This window comes from Panthera onca, chromosome A2, assembly GCF_046562875.1.
Source record: "Panthera onca isolate mPanOnc1 chromosome A2, mPanOnc1 haplotype 2, whole genome shotgun sequence".
In the NCBI taxonomy this organism is placed as follows: domain Eukaryota; kingdom Metazoa; phylum Chordata; class Mammalia; order Carnivora; family Felidae; genus Panthera; species Panthera onca.
The window spans coordinates 54,853,573-54,869,399 of NC_138340.1; the positions used below are offsets into that span (position 1 = coordinate 54,853,573).

At 44.2% G+C, this 15,827-nt stretch overlaps 1 protein-coding gene and 1 long non-coding RNA gene across 3 annotated transcripts in view; one reads left to right on the forward strand and one right to left on the reverse strand.

Moving 5' to 3' along the window:
- LOC132678878 (uncharacterized) overlaps window positions 1-15,827 on the forward strand; it is a 34,202-nt gene that overhangs the window by 11,873 nt on the left and 6,502 nt on the right. The window contains exons 2-4 of the long non-coding RNA XR_013554110.2: window positions 11,649-11,729; window positions 13,442-13,564; window positions 14,247-14,442. This is a non-coding gene — a long non-coding RNA (uncharacterized LOC132678878). The remainder of the gene's footprint in view (window positions 1-11,648; window positions 11,730-13,441; window positions 13,565-14,246; window positions 14,443-15,827) is intronic.
- The window catches only part of FGD5 (FYVE, RhoGEF and PH domain containing 5), a 121,713-nt gene continuing 108,348 nt past the window's right edge, over window positions 2,463-15,827 (reverse strand). For both annotated transcript variants that reach the window (XM_060631846.3, XM_060631845.3), the window contains exons 15-21: window positions 15,442-15,541; window positions 14,964-15,101; window positions 14,358-14,487; window positions 13,402-13,532; window positions 7,927-8,055; window positions 2,916-3,070; window positions 2,463-2,560 (exon numbers count right to left, since the gene is read on the reverse strand). In XM_060631846.3, coding sequence (XP_060487829.1) covers window positions 2,524-2,560; window positions 2,916-3,070; window positions 7,927-8,055; window positions 13,402-13,532; window positions 14,358-14,487; window positions 14,964-15,101; window positions 15,442-15,541 — 820 coding nt within the window. In that variant the 3' untranslated portion in view covers window positions 2,463-2,523. The remainder of the gene's footprint in view (window positions 2,561-2,915; window positions 3,071-7,926; window positions 8,056-13,401; window positions 13,533-14,357; window positions 14,488-14,963; window positions 15,102-15,441; window positions 15,542-15,827) is intronic.

The following is a 15,827-nucleotide window of genomic DNA, read 5'->3' on the forward strand; positions in this document are numbered from 1 at the left end:
TCAGGCCCTGCTCAGTCCTGGTTTCTCTTTCTTGCCATTTTCATGGATAAGAAGGAAGGTCTTTTTCTGCATATTGTCTTCATCTTGTAGTGTCACAGAGCAGGGCCCATGACTTATTTCACTTTGTACAATGCATGCCCTTCCCCACGGGTTTATGGTTTCCAGTCCGCTTTCTTGAGCGTTTGGTTTGTGCTTTGTCCCTGAACTCTTTGGAAAACTGTAATAGTGTCCGTGTGACTGGTGAAGACACCGAGGCTCGGAGCTACTGAAGCGAGTGAGTTGCCCAAGCCCTGCACGCTCTTATTTCTGGCCTATAGCCTGGCGCAGAACGGCTTCCTCCCTAGAAACACAGCCTTTGCAGGAGGCACACGGCAGAGGGGCTGTTCTGGGAGCAGGGAGCAGGGGGCAAAGCACATACCATGGGGGCCTCAGGCAGTGTGGCCATGGCATCAAAGCTGGCCATTTCTCCAGCCTCCGGGCCCAGTGGAAAGGAGGAGGCCCCATGAACCTGTAAAATGGGCTGGACAAAGAAAAAGTCAGGGAAGGAACGACAAGCAAAATAGGCCAGTAGAAATCAGCTGAAATCAAAGAACCATGGGAAAGACAAGTAAAACCAAGTGGCAGGCAAACCAAGTGGGTCCTTGCCCAGTCACACTGAGCTGTAGAGGAGCTTGGTGGCCCCTGACACTTTCTTTTATAAAACCAATTCAGTAGGTTTTCTGTATAACCCAGGTGGTTTTTATTAGGGTAACTACTCACTGAGAAATAAAAGCCCTATTACCTCTTGTTTATAGAGCATCAGAAATAGGATGTCATATGGTACAAGAGGCCTTCGGATGACTTCCAGATGCATAATTCTGCCCGGAGCTCAGACACTGACAATGGCCAGTGACACACAGCAGACTGCGGAAGCTCCCACTACCTGGTGCCGAAGTCTTGCTGTACTTTTCAAAGGCTCAGAGGCTCTAGAAGGCCCACTGAAATATGACGATGAAAACGGTTGCATTGGAATTGATCCCTCAAAAATTAATAAAAAGATCTGTCTAATCACTTAGTTTGAATCATTAATTGGATGTTTAATGCAAACATTTTAAAAGAGAAGTTGCAAACTAGGAAAAAAAATTCCCCTGAAAATATTTAATGTAAATAACTCCTTGAGATGGTACTTTTTACAAAAGGTTTGTCAGCAAATGCCTTTTTGTTTAGGGAACAGGGCAGCAGGAGGATGGGGACAGGACGTCAGAAAATGATATGATTGTTTTCTATTTCGATGAGAGTAACAAGGAATCCCACCTGCCCTGCCCCCATTCTGCTTTATGTAGAAATTTGTCCAGCAAAATGAGCAGCGGTCATCAGCAGGAGGTGGCTGAGCCCCAGGTGCCCAGAGAGTCTCTTCAAGCCACTACTTCTGTGCTCCCTCACTGTGTCCAGAGCCACCGGTCAAGTCCACTAATTCACCTTGTGACTGTATCTTTTTTCTCTTCCTATCTCTTTCTCTTCGGTAGTACAGCCGAAGGATAGCTGGAGGATAGCCGTGATGAAAACAAGCACAGGTTCTTATAGACACAACGCTGTCAGCTCATGTTGGGTAGACACAGGAAGGCACACAATAAATTAAAGCAGACCCTATCTCTTCAGAGGCTTGCAGCGACCTACAGGGTGGGGGCTGGGTCTGCCAGCAGCTGAGCTTCCAGCACTGGTGTAGTGTGAGGACCACCCCGGGAAGGAGGGGGTCCTTCCTTTATTAAGTCATATCAGTATACAGGTTGCATGATCAAATGGAGGAGAAAATCCTTGCCATCTTATTCAGTCCAGTGTGGCTTCTGCAGCGAGGAGGACCCCCTGCCCGGCCACCCGCCCCCCCCCCCCCCCCCGCCCCCAGGCCAAGTGTCGCTCACCAGCCCACTTGGCAAGGTCCAGCCAGTTTTGCACAAATCACTTGTACATACTCTTGTTGAGAATTGGTGGCAAATTAGTCCACGGGGCTCCATCTGCTACTTACTTAAGTAAATCACTTGGAAAACATAAAACTGAAGGTTGTAGCTCAATAAAACAATAAAGTGCTTTCGAGGAGGGTAGCTGTTATTCACCAGTTGTTTCTCGTTTCACCTGAGGCACTGATGTCAATGCTATGACAAGTGATCATGTTTACCACCAGTAAAAATTGTAAAAGCTTGTTTCCACTAAAAAGCCTGCATTTCTAAGTACTGCATCGTACTTTTTCTATTGTTTCCATGTCTTCATGTTACTAAACTTGAACTCACTACTGGGTAGGGAAATAGTTTCTGCTGGGTTGGGGTGGAGTCGGGTGGGTGGAAGACATGAGAACAGAAAAGGAGCGGTTTATAAATATTCCTTAAGGGTTCCACTTGTGAAGGTGAGAGAGGGGGTTACAGCAAAAAAGGATTAGGCTCCACGCTGAATCCAGATGTGAGCCCCAATGAGTGGAGACACAGATCGACTTCTAGAAGGGTCCACATATCAACCTAAGAGTTTATTCTGAGTCCACATGCTTGATAACTGCTATAACACACTTGCATCTTCCATGGCCTCGATCCACCTGTAAAACAGAGGAGAGGGAACATTTAGGTGTCATGGCTCTGCGACTCTGGTCACAGAACCTTTATGTGACTAGGTGGACTAGGTGACTATTACTGGAGGTCATATTCATATTTGTTGCCTAGCATTTAGCAAAAGGTCTGGAACACAGTGTAAAGGCTTGCTGAATCAATGCATGCCTGTATGAACGAATCATGATAATCTTAAAAAAATCTCATGATCAGGAACAGATAGTTCCATTGCTGTGGCCCAAAGGGATTTGATGGAACAGGATGGCTGGAGCAGAGAGCATCCAAAGCCCTGGGTAGCAACTTGTTTCCTTCCAGAGGGAGAGGCAAGGATAGTTATTTGGGTACCTCTGAGCTGAATTGGTATCCTCTGCTTTGAAGCTATAAAATAGGGTTTTCTTGTGGTAGAGGTGAAAAATAGGTCCTACTTCACTGCTGCCCTCTTCCTTTTCTGGGGCAATGGTGAAACCGAGCAGGGGCATACTCTCCATGGCCACTGTGTCCTGCAGAGGGCAAAAGGGAAAACTGATAGTAAACACCACACAACACACAGTCAACTGCTTAGCATTTACCGTTACCTCTGATTTAAGATGCACGATGCGCTCTTCTGTGTAGGGCATGCTTTGGCAACTCTAGACCAGCCACACACATACTCTTTACCCCTGATCCTGCCAGGACCAATCACGAGGAGGGAAAGAAACTTAACATTCTGTGACAGCCTATTAGGGCCCAGGCATTTTCATCTTTACATTATCATGCCGAATCTTTCACAAGAAGGTGTCACTCCTGTTCCAAGAGGAAACTGAGGCTCAGAGAAGGTAAATAACTCCCCAAGATTAATTACACAGTTTAGTAAGGGGCTGAGCCAGAACTTGGACTCATGACCACCTTCTAACACTGCGTTCTTCAGGCTGACTCGAATAGTCAGTGACTCTGTTTTCCGTTAGTACTTTCGATAACATACCCTGTGCTCATTCCCCCATGCCCTCATTCACAATGCCTCAATATGGAGCACTCAGGGTGTCTGTGCTATCAGCTTGCTAACAATTTCATGACATGTACACAGAGAACATAAATGGATCTTATAATCACAGTGCTCAGAGGAAAAAGATTTATATATATATATATAGATATGTTCATACATACATATTTATATAAAAATACGTTCTCATAAAATACTTTATTAAACCATACAAAAACAGATATAATTAGCTAAGCAATTAGTTAAAATATAATTAGCTAAGAAGGCTGTGGGAAGAGAAGGAGGGGGAGCTGAGGTTGTATATAAAAGGGAATCAATTTTCAAAGACTGCTGGACCAGAAAAAGAATCTGACAAAATTCAATATCGATTCATGATTAAAAAAAAAAAACCTCCGCAAACTAGGATTAGAAGGGGACTTCCTTAATCTGAGGGCATCCGTAAAATAACTACAGCTAACATCTTACTTAAGAGTGAAATACTGAATGCTTTTCCTCTAAGATTGGGAATAAGGCAAGAGGGTACTCGCTCCCACCAATTAAATTCAAAATTATACTGGAGTTCCTAGCCACTGCAGTACAGCAAGAAGAAGAAAGACATAAATATAAGAAAAAGAAGTTAAATGATCTATGCTTGCAAAGGGCCTGTTTGATTATAAAACAACTACTAGAACCAATAATTTAGCAAGGTCACAGCATAATCATTTTTTTTATATCTGTGTACTAGCAGTAAGTAACTAGCAAATAAATGCCATTCAATATAGCATCCAAAAAGAAAAACAACAAAGTAGTATCTAAAAAATAAAATAGGAATAAAGTTAACACAAATGCAAGAACAGAAGTATAAGATCTCTATACTAAAACTCCAAAACATAAAAGGAAAAATTAAAGAACTACATACATGAAGATTTATACCATGTTCATAGATTTGAAGATTTAATATCGTTAAGATGCCAATTCTCCCCAAGTTGCTTCAACAATCCCCGTCATAATCTTAGGCTTTTTGGTAGAATTGACAAGTTTACATGGAAACACAAAATACCTAGAATACTCCAAACAATCTTTAAAAAGAAAAATGTTGGAGGCTTATGCAACCTGACTTCAAGACTTACTATAAAGTTCTAGTGATTAAGGTAGTAAGGCAGTGGCATAAGAATTGGTAAATATTATCAGTGAAACAGAATAGAAAACCCAGAGATAGGTCCAAATGTATTTAGCCATTTGATATTTAACAAAGGGACCAAATAATCCTATAAGGAAAGGAAAATCTTTTTTAATGAGTTGTGCTCAAATAACTGGATACCCATTTGGGAAAAAAATGAACCTCAACTCCTATCTCACACCACACTCAGTAATTAATTTCAGATAGACCTCAGTGTAAAAACTGAAACATTAAAGTTGTCAGAAACAAATATGGGGAACAACTTGTGACCTGCAGACAAAAGTTTCCTATGATATGAAAAGCAATGGCCATAAAGGAAAATACTGATAAATCTGGTTAAGTTAAAAACTTCTGTTCATCAAAACAACAGAACAAATTCATTCATTAAGAAAATGCGCACAGGCAAGCCAAAAACGGAGAGAATGTTCACAAAACATTTATCTGACAAAAGACTGGTATCCAAGATAGTAAAGAACTCCTATAACTCAATAAGAAGACAACCTACTTAAAAAATTGTCTAAGAGATCTGAACAGACGCTTCTCAAAGGGAAATCCATAAATAGCCAATAAGCACATTAACAATATCATTAGTCATTATGGAAATTTAAACTAAAACCACACTGAGATACTAGTAAATTAAAGACTGACAATACCAAGTGTTGACAAAGATGTGGAACAACCATAGATCTCACATGTAAATGTGAGGGGGATGTAAAATGGTAGATAATTTTGCAAAAGGTCTGTAATTTCTGATAAACCAAACATATACCTTCCTATGATCCAGAAATTCCAATTGTAGGTGTCTACCCAAGTGAAATAAAAAAAACCTATTTTCACATAAAAACCTGTATATAAAAGTTTAAAGTGGCTTTGTTCATTACAACCCAAAACTGGAAACAACCCAAACGTCCTTCAACTGATGAGTGGGAAAACAAATGGTGATGTGTTCACAACATGGAATACTACTCAGTATAAAATGTAATGACCTACTGCTGTATTCAAAAGCACAGGTGAATCTCAAACACATCATGCTGAATGGAAGAAATCACATTTGTATGAGATTCCATTTATATGAAGATCTGAAAGAGAAAAACTAATCTCTGGTGGAAGGGAATGAGGTGGGGATACACAGGTACATGACAGGGGTTCATGGTAGTATAGACAGTGAAAACTGGCTATCCGTTTTATCAAACCTTTTTTCTTTGATGGAATTTGAGAGCTTAGTGCTATCAGTGATATGACCTTACTAAGAAATTGTACAAGTTCCTCTCTATAGAAAAAACTACTTTGGAAGCATACTTAAAATCCATCTATCAACTTAGCAGGGGGAGGGGGGGCGCCTGGGTGGCTCAGTTGGTTAAGCATCTGACTCTTGATTTCAGCTCATGTCATGATCTCGAGGTTCGTGAGATCAAGCCCTGCATCAGGCTCTGTGCTGTCAGTGCAGAGCCTGCTTGGGGTTCTCTCTCTCCCTCTCTTGCTGCCCCTCTCCCACTCCCCCCACTCTCAAAATTAATAAACATGAAAAAAATTTAAAAAAACAAACTTAGGGTGTCACTTCCATGACAACTGTTGCTCATGACCTAGAGACTCTGGCTTTTCCATTCTCACACAGGACTCACCTCTATTTGGTGGTTATTTAATCATCACTGGCCTTTGTTCACCTGTCTAAGCCTGCATTTCTTCCCAAAGAGTGTTCCACGGGATGGAATGGTTCCACAAGACGCTCCATGAGGAAGGGCCCATGGTCAGGCCCGCTTGGGAAATCTCCTTATTTCAGAGACCCACAGCTCTCCTTGGTACATTAGAGATTCTGAGAAGCACTCCTGTGAGGCAGTCCCACGAACTGCCTACTCAAGGTTCCCTCAGAACCCAGTTTTTAGAGAACTCCTGTGAGCGTCCTGCGCAATACCTACTTTGGAAGATGCTCTGGGCTGCAGGTGGACATTGTATCACATTTCAGTTTGTTCTGGAAAGATCGAAATTCTCCCTAGCTCAAAAATCCTTTGCTCCTCTATGGACATGTCAGTGAGGGCTTGGCTCACACTGCACCTGAGTCACTCAGGCTACAGTGGGTACCCCCTCCAAGCCTGTCTGTGTCCCTCCTAGCCTCTGGGATTCCCTGAGGAAGGAGCAGGCTGCAACCATCACAGTTGCAGGTCTTTTGTGAGAGAAACTTTCTGCCCTGAAAAAGGAAGTGCCCTCTGCCCACTGGCCAGCATCGGGGAGGAGGGGGGGCGGGGTCAGGGTAGAAAGGCCAGCCTTGTGCTGATGTGAATATCCTCCTGGGATAAAGCACACACCCTCTGCAGTAAAGCACATTCAAGTCCCATTTTCTTTCTTGCTTTTTTTTTTTTTAATTATCATTCATTTATTTTTGAGAGAAAGAGAAAGAGAGCAGGGGAGGAGCAGAGAGAAAGGGAGAGAGAGAGAATCCCAAGCAGGCTCTGTGCTGTCAGTGCAGAAATCAAGAGCTGGATGCTTAACAGACTGAGCCACCCAGGTGCCCCTAAGACCAATTTTCAGACTGGGTTTATCCCATGGAAGCCACCAGATGGTGAGGCCTGGACATGGAAATCTTCCAAACTATCCTACAGAATCAGCCTGGGTCAAGACCAGACAGCTCCCTGCTGTATAACCATAGCCCACACCTGTCTACTCTGGAAGCAAGCTTCACTCCCAAGGCCCTCTCTCCTACATTTTATAAGACATAAAGGTAAGATGATCTATAAAAACAGAAACTTAAGTTTTATTTGGTACAAGTGTTACCATGAAGCAATGTAGCTCCCTGATAAAAGAAATGCACAGAGCAAAAGTGTGGTAGCTTTCTCTAAGCTGTTGAGTTCTGTCCCAAACAACCGGGTGGAGAGCAGAAAGCAGCCTGCTCTTATAGAGTACTTGGCTTGTGCTGGATGCTGGGCCTGTGACATTCAAACCACCTGGGTGCACACACAGGTCTGCACACTGTACTGCCTTATCTCCATGGAGGAATGGTCAATTCTTTAGATCTGGAACCAACACGTGGTTGGGTATCCACAGCAGCACTGAGCACATGGTATTGCTCGATACAGACTTGTATGACATGGGAACAGCATCCCGGCCTCACATGGCCCTGCAGGTGACGGGGTGTTGTGCATGCCCAGATGGACATTCTGAGGCGTGAGCTTAACCTGAGGGCCGTCACAGATGAGAAGAGAGAAAGCAAGAATTGCCACTACCTCACTGGCCATATAGGTGTAGAGCACTTTGCCTTTGATGACGAACCAGAGCTTCTTCCAGTGCCTCTTGCCTTTCTTGCACCGGCTGAGATAGCCACTGATGGCAGAGCCCTCTCCGGAGGCGGCCACCTGACAGAAGGGAAGCAGAGTGGTCAGGACAGCAGGTGGTAGGCATAGTTCAGACAGAGCTAAAGTGACACTGCAAACCAGTTGGCAGAGAGTGTTTATACTGCTTGAAATCTGAGACTTGGATGAGGTCTCAGGATACATCCAGTACCTCAAAAGCAGCAAAACAGTACCAGGGATTAAGACAGGATTTACTGAATGCACCCAGGAAACACAAGAGTCAAAAACAGCCTTCGGGAGTGCTGTCCCGAGTGGTGTTGCAGATTTTTGGCTCCCTCTCCCCAGTTCCCAAGCCCCCAAAACATGAAACTGCAGATATTTGAGGGAAAGGTTCTTCCCTCTAAAACTGATTCTTATAAGAGTTAATACCTATTCTTGTCAAACTAGTCCAAAAAACAGAAAAGGAAGGAAAATTCCCAAATTCATTTTATGAGGCCAGCATTACCCTGACATCAAAACCAGATAAAGACACCACCAAAAGAGAGAACTACAGGCCAAATATCTCTGGTGAATATAGATGCAAAAATCCTCAACAAAATACTAGCAAACTGAATCCAACAATATATTAAAAAAATCATTCACCACAATCAAGTGGGATTTATTCCTATGTTTTAAGGGTAGTTCAACATTTGCAAATCAATCAACACAATACATCACATTAACAAAATAAAAGAACAAGAACCATATGATTAGTTCAATAGATGTAGAAAAAGCATTTGACAAAGTACATCTTTTCATGATAAAAACCCTCAACACAGTAGGTTTAGAGGAAACATGCCTTGACAAAGGCCACATGAAAAACACACATCTAGTGTCATCCTAAATAGGGTAAACTGAGAGCTTTTCCTTTGTGGTCAGGAACAAGACAGGGATGTCCACTCTCACTGCTTCTATGCAACATAGTACTAGAAGTCCTAGCCATAGCAATCAGATAACAAAAAGAAATAAAAGGGATCCCAACTGGGTTGCCTGGCTGGTTCAGTCAGTGGACCATGTGACTCAATCTCAGGGTCATGAGTTCAAGATCCATGTTGGGTGTAGAGATTACTTACCAAAAAAAGGTATCCAAATTGGCAAGGAAGAAATAAAACTTACACTATTTGCAGATGACATGATACTATAACATAGAAAACCCAAAAGACTCCACCAAATACCTGCTAGAAATGATAAAATAAATTCAGTAAAATTGCAGGACACAAAATCATTGTATAGAAATCTGTTGCATGAGAAATTAAAGAATCTCATTTACAATTTACTATTGCATCAAAAATAATAAGATACCTAGGAATAAACCTAACAAAAGAGATTAAAGACCTGTACTCTGAAAACTATAGAATAATGATAAAAAAATTGAAGAAGACACAAAGAAATGGAAAGACATTCCATGCTCATGGATTGGAAGAATAAATATTGCTAAAATGTCTATACTACCCAAAGCAATCTACACATTTCATGCAATCCCTATCAAAATATCACAGACTTAGAACAAACAATCCTAAAATTTGTATGGAACCACAAAAGTCCCCAAATAGCCAAAGCAATCTTGAAATGGAAAAGCAAAGCTGGAGGCATTGCAATTCCAGACTTTGAGTTATATTACAAAGCTGTAGTCATCAAAAAAGTATGGTACCGGCACAAAAACAGACAACATAGATCAATGTAACAGAATAGAAACCCCAGAAATGAGCCCACAATTATATGGTCAATTAATCTTTGACAAAGCAGGAAAGAATATCCAATAGGACAAAGACTGTTTCTGTCAGCAAACAGTGTTGGGAAAACTGGATGGCAACATGCAAAAGACTGAAACTGGATCACTTTCTTACACCACACACAAAAATAAATTCAAAATGGATAAAAGACCTAAATGTGAGACAGGAAACCATCAAAATCCTAGAGGAGAACATAGGCAGTAATTTCTTTGACATTGGCCATAGCAACTTCTTTCTAGGTATGTCTCCTGAGGCAAGGGAAACAACAGCAAAAATAAACTATTGGAGTTATTTCAAAATAAGAAGCTTCTGCACAGCAAAGGAAACAATCAATAAAACTAAAATACAACCTACTGAATGGGAGAAGATATTGCAAATGACATCCAATAAAGCGTTAGTATTCAAAATATATAAAGAATGTATACAAATCAACACCCAGAAAACAAATAACCCAATTAAAAAATGGGCAGAAAACTTGAACAGACATTTCTCCAAAGAAGACATACATGTGGCCAACAAACATGTGAAAAGAGGTTCATCATCACTTACCATCAGGGAAATTCAAAACAAAACCACAATGAGATAACATCATACACCTGTCAGAATGGCTAAACTCAACAACACAAGAAACAACAGGTGTTGGCAAGGATGTGAAGAAAGGGGGACCCTTGTGTACTGTTGGTGGGAAGGAAAACTGGTACAGCCACTCTGGAAAACAGAATGGAGGTTCCTCAAAAAGTTAAAAATAGGACTATCCTACCATCTATCAATCACACTAGATGAATGGATAAAGAAGTGGTATACACATACAATGGAATATTAGCCATGAAAAAGAACGAAATCTTGCCATTTGCAACAACACAGATGGAGCTAGAGAGTATCATCCTAAGTGAAATAAGTCAGAAAAGACAAATACCATACGATTTCTTTCATATGTGGAATTTAAGAAACAAAACAAATGAGCAAAGGGGGAAACAAGAGACAAACCAAGAAACAAACTCTTAACTACATAGAACAAACTGATGGTTACCGGAGGGGAGGTGGGTAGAGGAATAGGGGAGATAGGTGATGGAGATTAGGAGGGCACTGGTCATGAGGAGCCCCAGGTGTTGTATGTAAGTAATGAATCACTATATTGTATACCTGAAACTAATATTATGCTGTAAACTGGAATTTAAAGAAAAACTTTAAAAAACTCCACACATACATGTTCAAAACATTGATTCTTATACTTTTAAACTTATCTCTTATACTAAAAGGATAAGAGGATGGATCTTAAAGATGGATCCTCTTTTTTTTTTTTTAATAATTTTTTTTTAACGTTTATTTATTTTTGAGAGAGAGAGAGACAACGCATGAATGGGGGAGGGGCAGAGAGAGAGGGAGACACAGAATCGGAAGCAGCCTCCAGGCTCTGAGCCATCAGCCCAGAGCCCGACGCGGGGCTCGAACTCACGGACCGCGAGATCGTGACCTGAGTTAAGTCGGACGCTTAACCGACTGAGCCACCCAGGCGCCCCTGGATCCTCTTTTTAATGTTTACTTACAAGGTCTGCCTAATGGGGAATGTTAACTCCTGTTGTTGTTAGAGGCAGTACTTGTCTGTTGCACAGTCTTTATGTGGAGGTTCAGAACACAGGTGTAGAGTAATACCAGTCTGGGGCTCCAGTCCAGGTTCTCCCAGTTATTTGATGGGCAATGTGGGCAATTACTTCTTTGAAGTCTCAGTTTCCCTGTTATTACAACTGGGATTAAATGACACAAGACAGGTGCCTGACAGGTATAGTGCCTGGCCTACAGGAACTGCTCATAAATACTAATCTTACTATTGGAGAAAGAAGGCCAGGTTTGGAAATAATTTAATCTGACTTTCCCATTTTACAGATGGGCCTGGAGGCATGGAGGTATCTACCAAAGGTCAAATCCCTACTCAGCTGAAGAGAAGATAAGAACTTGGATCTCTTGGCAAGTACTCTGAAGGCCGATGAACTTTACTGAAGGGAAAGGAGGCCACCACCAGCCTGGGCTGTTTTGAGAAGTATCAGGAAAGGAGCCTGTCTCCGCCACAGGTTCCAGGACTCCTAGAACCAGACACGAGCTTTCTCTCCCGGCACTTGCCCTGCTGGGGCAGCTCATAGAGTGAGGAAAGGCAGAGTGGACAGAACACATTGGAAGAAACCGATTCTGCAACCTCCCTTTCTGGCAGATGCTCAGGAGGCAGCATTTCTGCAGACTTTCTCATGGGGAGTAGGGCTTGCTGCGGAGATGGTGCTCCTGGGGGAAGGGGACAGGGCAGTGGAGGGTAGGGTGGGGCACATTTCTCCTGGGGCTGCTGCAAATCCCACTAAGTGTAATCTTTGCTGGATAATAAAAAGGTTGTCACTTAAAGCAAAAATTACCAAAGGCACCAGCATCAGAGCTGCTCGACTCTGGAAGGCTAAGAGCAGTGGTTCTCAAACTCTGTGCCCGTGGAATACTCGGGTTCTGTGAGCCACCACAGCAGGAGTGAGAGGTGATCTTTTCTAATTACTGGAAAGGGATGATTTACAACCACACGATGTAAAACGTATGAGATCTGTATGTGTCAGCAAGTGTGGAATGATAGTTAAGAGAAATGAAGTGTGAAAATGTACAGAAGATTTAGTACAACTTGTATTTCGGGTAAAAAAAAAAAGAGGATCTATGAATGTGCATCTTTATTATGTATATGCATTAAAATTTCTGGAAGGATCCATAAGAAACTTCATGGTTACTTCTGGGGGTGGTGGGACTGGAGGAGTTCAGGGAGGGAGAGAAAAACGTACGTTTTTTCAGGTATTCCTTTGTGTTCTGAAAAAAATTTTTTTTACCACGTATGTGTTATTCCCAAGATTTTTAATATGCAAAGGTATTAAGTTAATGAATAGAACAGTACCTCTTTAAATATTTCATACCCTAACACTTCTTAAAACCCTTGCCACCAGCTACTCAATAATGAATATTAATGCAAAAACTTGGAAACAGCTGATCATGATCTTTTGACAGCTTGTATATTCACGGGCACACATTTGTTTGTGGTTGTGATCAGAATATAAACATAGAATCTGGCCCTCCTTACAGAACGGACTTGAGTTTAACCAATGCTGAGGTTTCCTGCACAGAGTCCCACACCCTCCAGGAGGCTCAGCACCTGAGGCCATTTGGGACCCACAGGCTGAGTGGATGGCACAGTTCCAAGGGCCTGCCGGGGAGGGCGAAGTCAGGACTGTAGCTGTTTTAGTCAGAAGAGCCCCAGTGATCTGTGCACCACTGCTGGGGACCTGACCTGGTCCAGGCTATGAGACAGGAAAGAAAGTAAGGAGAAAAAAAGAAACACTTGGAGGGGAGAAGGGGAGAGAGGAATGGGAAAGGCTTCTAGCACCATCCACAACCATTTGGGGTCCTGCCTTCTGCCACCAACCAGACATGTTCTCAGTCACGCCCAGAAGACAGGCCCTGTTAGTGGTGAGTTACTCCTTGTAGCTAGAATGTCTCATGTTAGGAATTCTCTTTGTCCTGTAAAGTTCAGTCAGCCTGGGGCAGGTTCTGACCCTGTCCGAGGAAGGCCATGAACCTTCTAAATCCCTTGCCTCCCACACAGGCAGTCTACCTGCCTTACCTCAGTCAGGGCTGAAGGAACTTTCTTCTGCTTCTTGAAGGTTGAGGGGTTGATGCTGTGGAAGACGGACGAGAAGGCACTGCTCGAGAAGCGTGGGGAGGACAGGGGAAAGCTCATGCTCACGGGCCGCTCTGTAACCAAGACAAGCCATAGAGGAATGGAGGTGAGTGTCCATGCAGACAGGCATGCATCTTGCTTTGGAATGCCAATTCCTGTAAAATTAGAGCTCCTGGTCCCTTCTGCAATGGAAATCAGCTTCATGATGGGGGTTAGGTGTGACCAGAAGAACAGGCACACTCTATCTACTGACACAAAGGCCATGGGAGCCAAGAAGGAAGGCTTTTTCTGGGTGCTGGCTATCCCTTCTTCACCTGGGCTGTCCTCTGTGATGGCCTCGGGGGGCTCCAGAGAGGAGAAATCTTTGGTTTTAGGTCCAGGATACACTTGCTGTCCCTCTGGCCTGACCCTGCTTGGACAAAGCCTGGACCCTGAGCACAGTCTCTCAAGGGCTAGCACAGCTTCCCCAGGTTCCTTTCTCAATCAAAGAGCCCTCAGCCCTTCCCTGATCCACAACTCCTCTGCTATCCGTCTTACAATCCTTATCCTGAAAAAGTCCCATAGAACACAGGCCTACAGAACATTTTCAAAAAGAGGGCCGCTATGGCAAAGTAACCATGAGTCACCACGCCTACCGTCCCCTTTACAGAGATGCACTGACCCAGCGTTTCCCAAGCTTAGCTGCCTGCAGAACGCTTCCTCTGGCAGTGCCTATTGATTTATTGTGGAACCACTATTTTTGGAAATGGTCCCCCAGGTATGATTTAAACCCCTCTTTCTTCCTTCAGGACTGCTTTTGTTCGGAGCCTCCCCAGAAAAGTGGTTTCAGGTACCAACCACGGGCCGGCGAGAAGCCACGTGGGCCACCTGGAAGAACGGAGATGGTGTCCCCAGGTTACCTCTCATCATGCCTGGGACATCCCCGCCCCTCTTCTTCAGCTCCCCATAGCAGCCATCACAGACCTTGGCCATCCGGTCCTTGAGGTACTTCAGGGGGTACTTGTTTCTCGAACAATTCCGGCACACGATCTGCAGGCCCAGTTGGGGACACACATTGGAATGGTTCTCACCCTCTGCATGTGCAGAGGGCCAGCATCCCCTCCCCTCTGCCAACCCCCCCCCACCCCACCTCTCCAGGGACCCCGTGTTCTGAGCACAGAACTGTGTCGGATCCCCCTGGTTTTCCATTGTGAAGGTACAGAGTTTCTGTGCAAGTGTTTTTATCAGTTTTTCTGATGAGTCCTTAACCAGGACGTGATACGTTTTCTCCTGGGACAATAACCACGTGTGCTATGGTTGTCTTTTGGGAGTACGGTGGTATAGTGAAATGGGATTTGGAGCCCTGGTTTGAGACTATCAGTAAAATGGGTATTAACAATCTCTACCTCGCAGGGTTGGTGTAAAAACACCCTTCCCTGGGCCTGACACTCAGTAGCTGCTGGATATCCCTCACAGCCAACCCCACACGACTCTATGTACACACTCACCCAGATGAGGTGACTCACCTTGCCACAGGCGTGGCAGTGATGACGCCTCAGGGTGAGGGAGAAGTCACAGCCACAGTTCATGCACATCATAACATGTGTGACAGGCACCAGGGTGGGGGGCCTCTCCCCCAAGCTGACCCCCAGCCTCTCCCGTATCTGGAACAAAGGAGTCGGGTGAGCATTGTGGTCAGGAGATAGCTAGATGGGTGCCCTCTTTCCTGTACAGGATGTGTACGTGTAGGGTAGATCCTAATTCTACAACCCCCTCCACCCCATGGTGGCTTTCAGGATCCTAACCCTGGGTCAGAAACAGAGCCAACGGGAAGTGCTGTATTTGGGCTGCACAGTGACTGCCTGGCTATGGGGGAGTGTGGTGGGAAGGGAAGGAGAAGGGGTGTGATGAAAGGAGCTGAGAGTCCTCCTGGGTGTATGGGTGCCCAGGGAAACCCAGGGCTGGGAGACTGGCATCAGGTGGGTCTCAGGGCCCTCCACTCACCTCCACACTGTGGTGAAAGGCAGCCAGAGCCTGGGCCTTGTAATCCTCAGGGAGGGCTCTACTCAGACAGCTGTGCCATTCATCTCGCTCAGCACAGGAGCTGTGGACACAAGCTGGCATGAACAAGGCATGCAGGTGTGCACGGCAGCTCTGCCTCTGCTTCTCAGTGTAGATCAAGTCCCCCCACATTTCCCCTGGCTGTGCCTGTCAGTGTCTGAAATCCCACCGAGCACTGGCCACCTGCCAGATCAGCCTAGGATCGTAACTCAGCACCTCCATCTACTAGAAGGGTGGCCAGGGCATGCTAGCTGTCCTCTGGGCCTGCTTCTTTACCTGTAAATGGCACTGTCAACACTATCCCTCTAACTCCCAGTACTGTTGTGGGA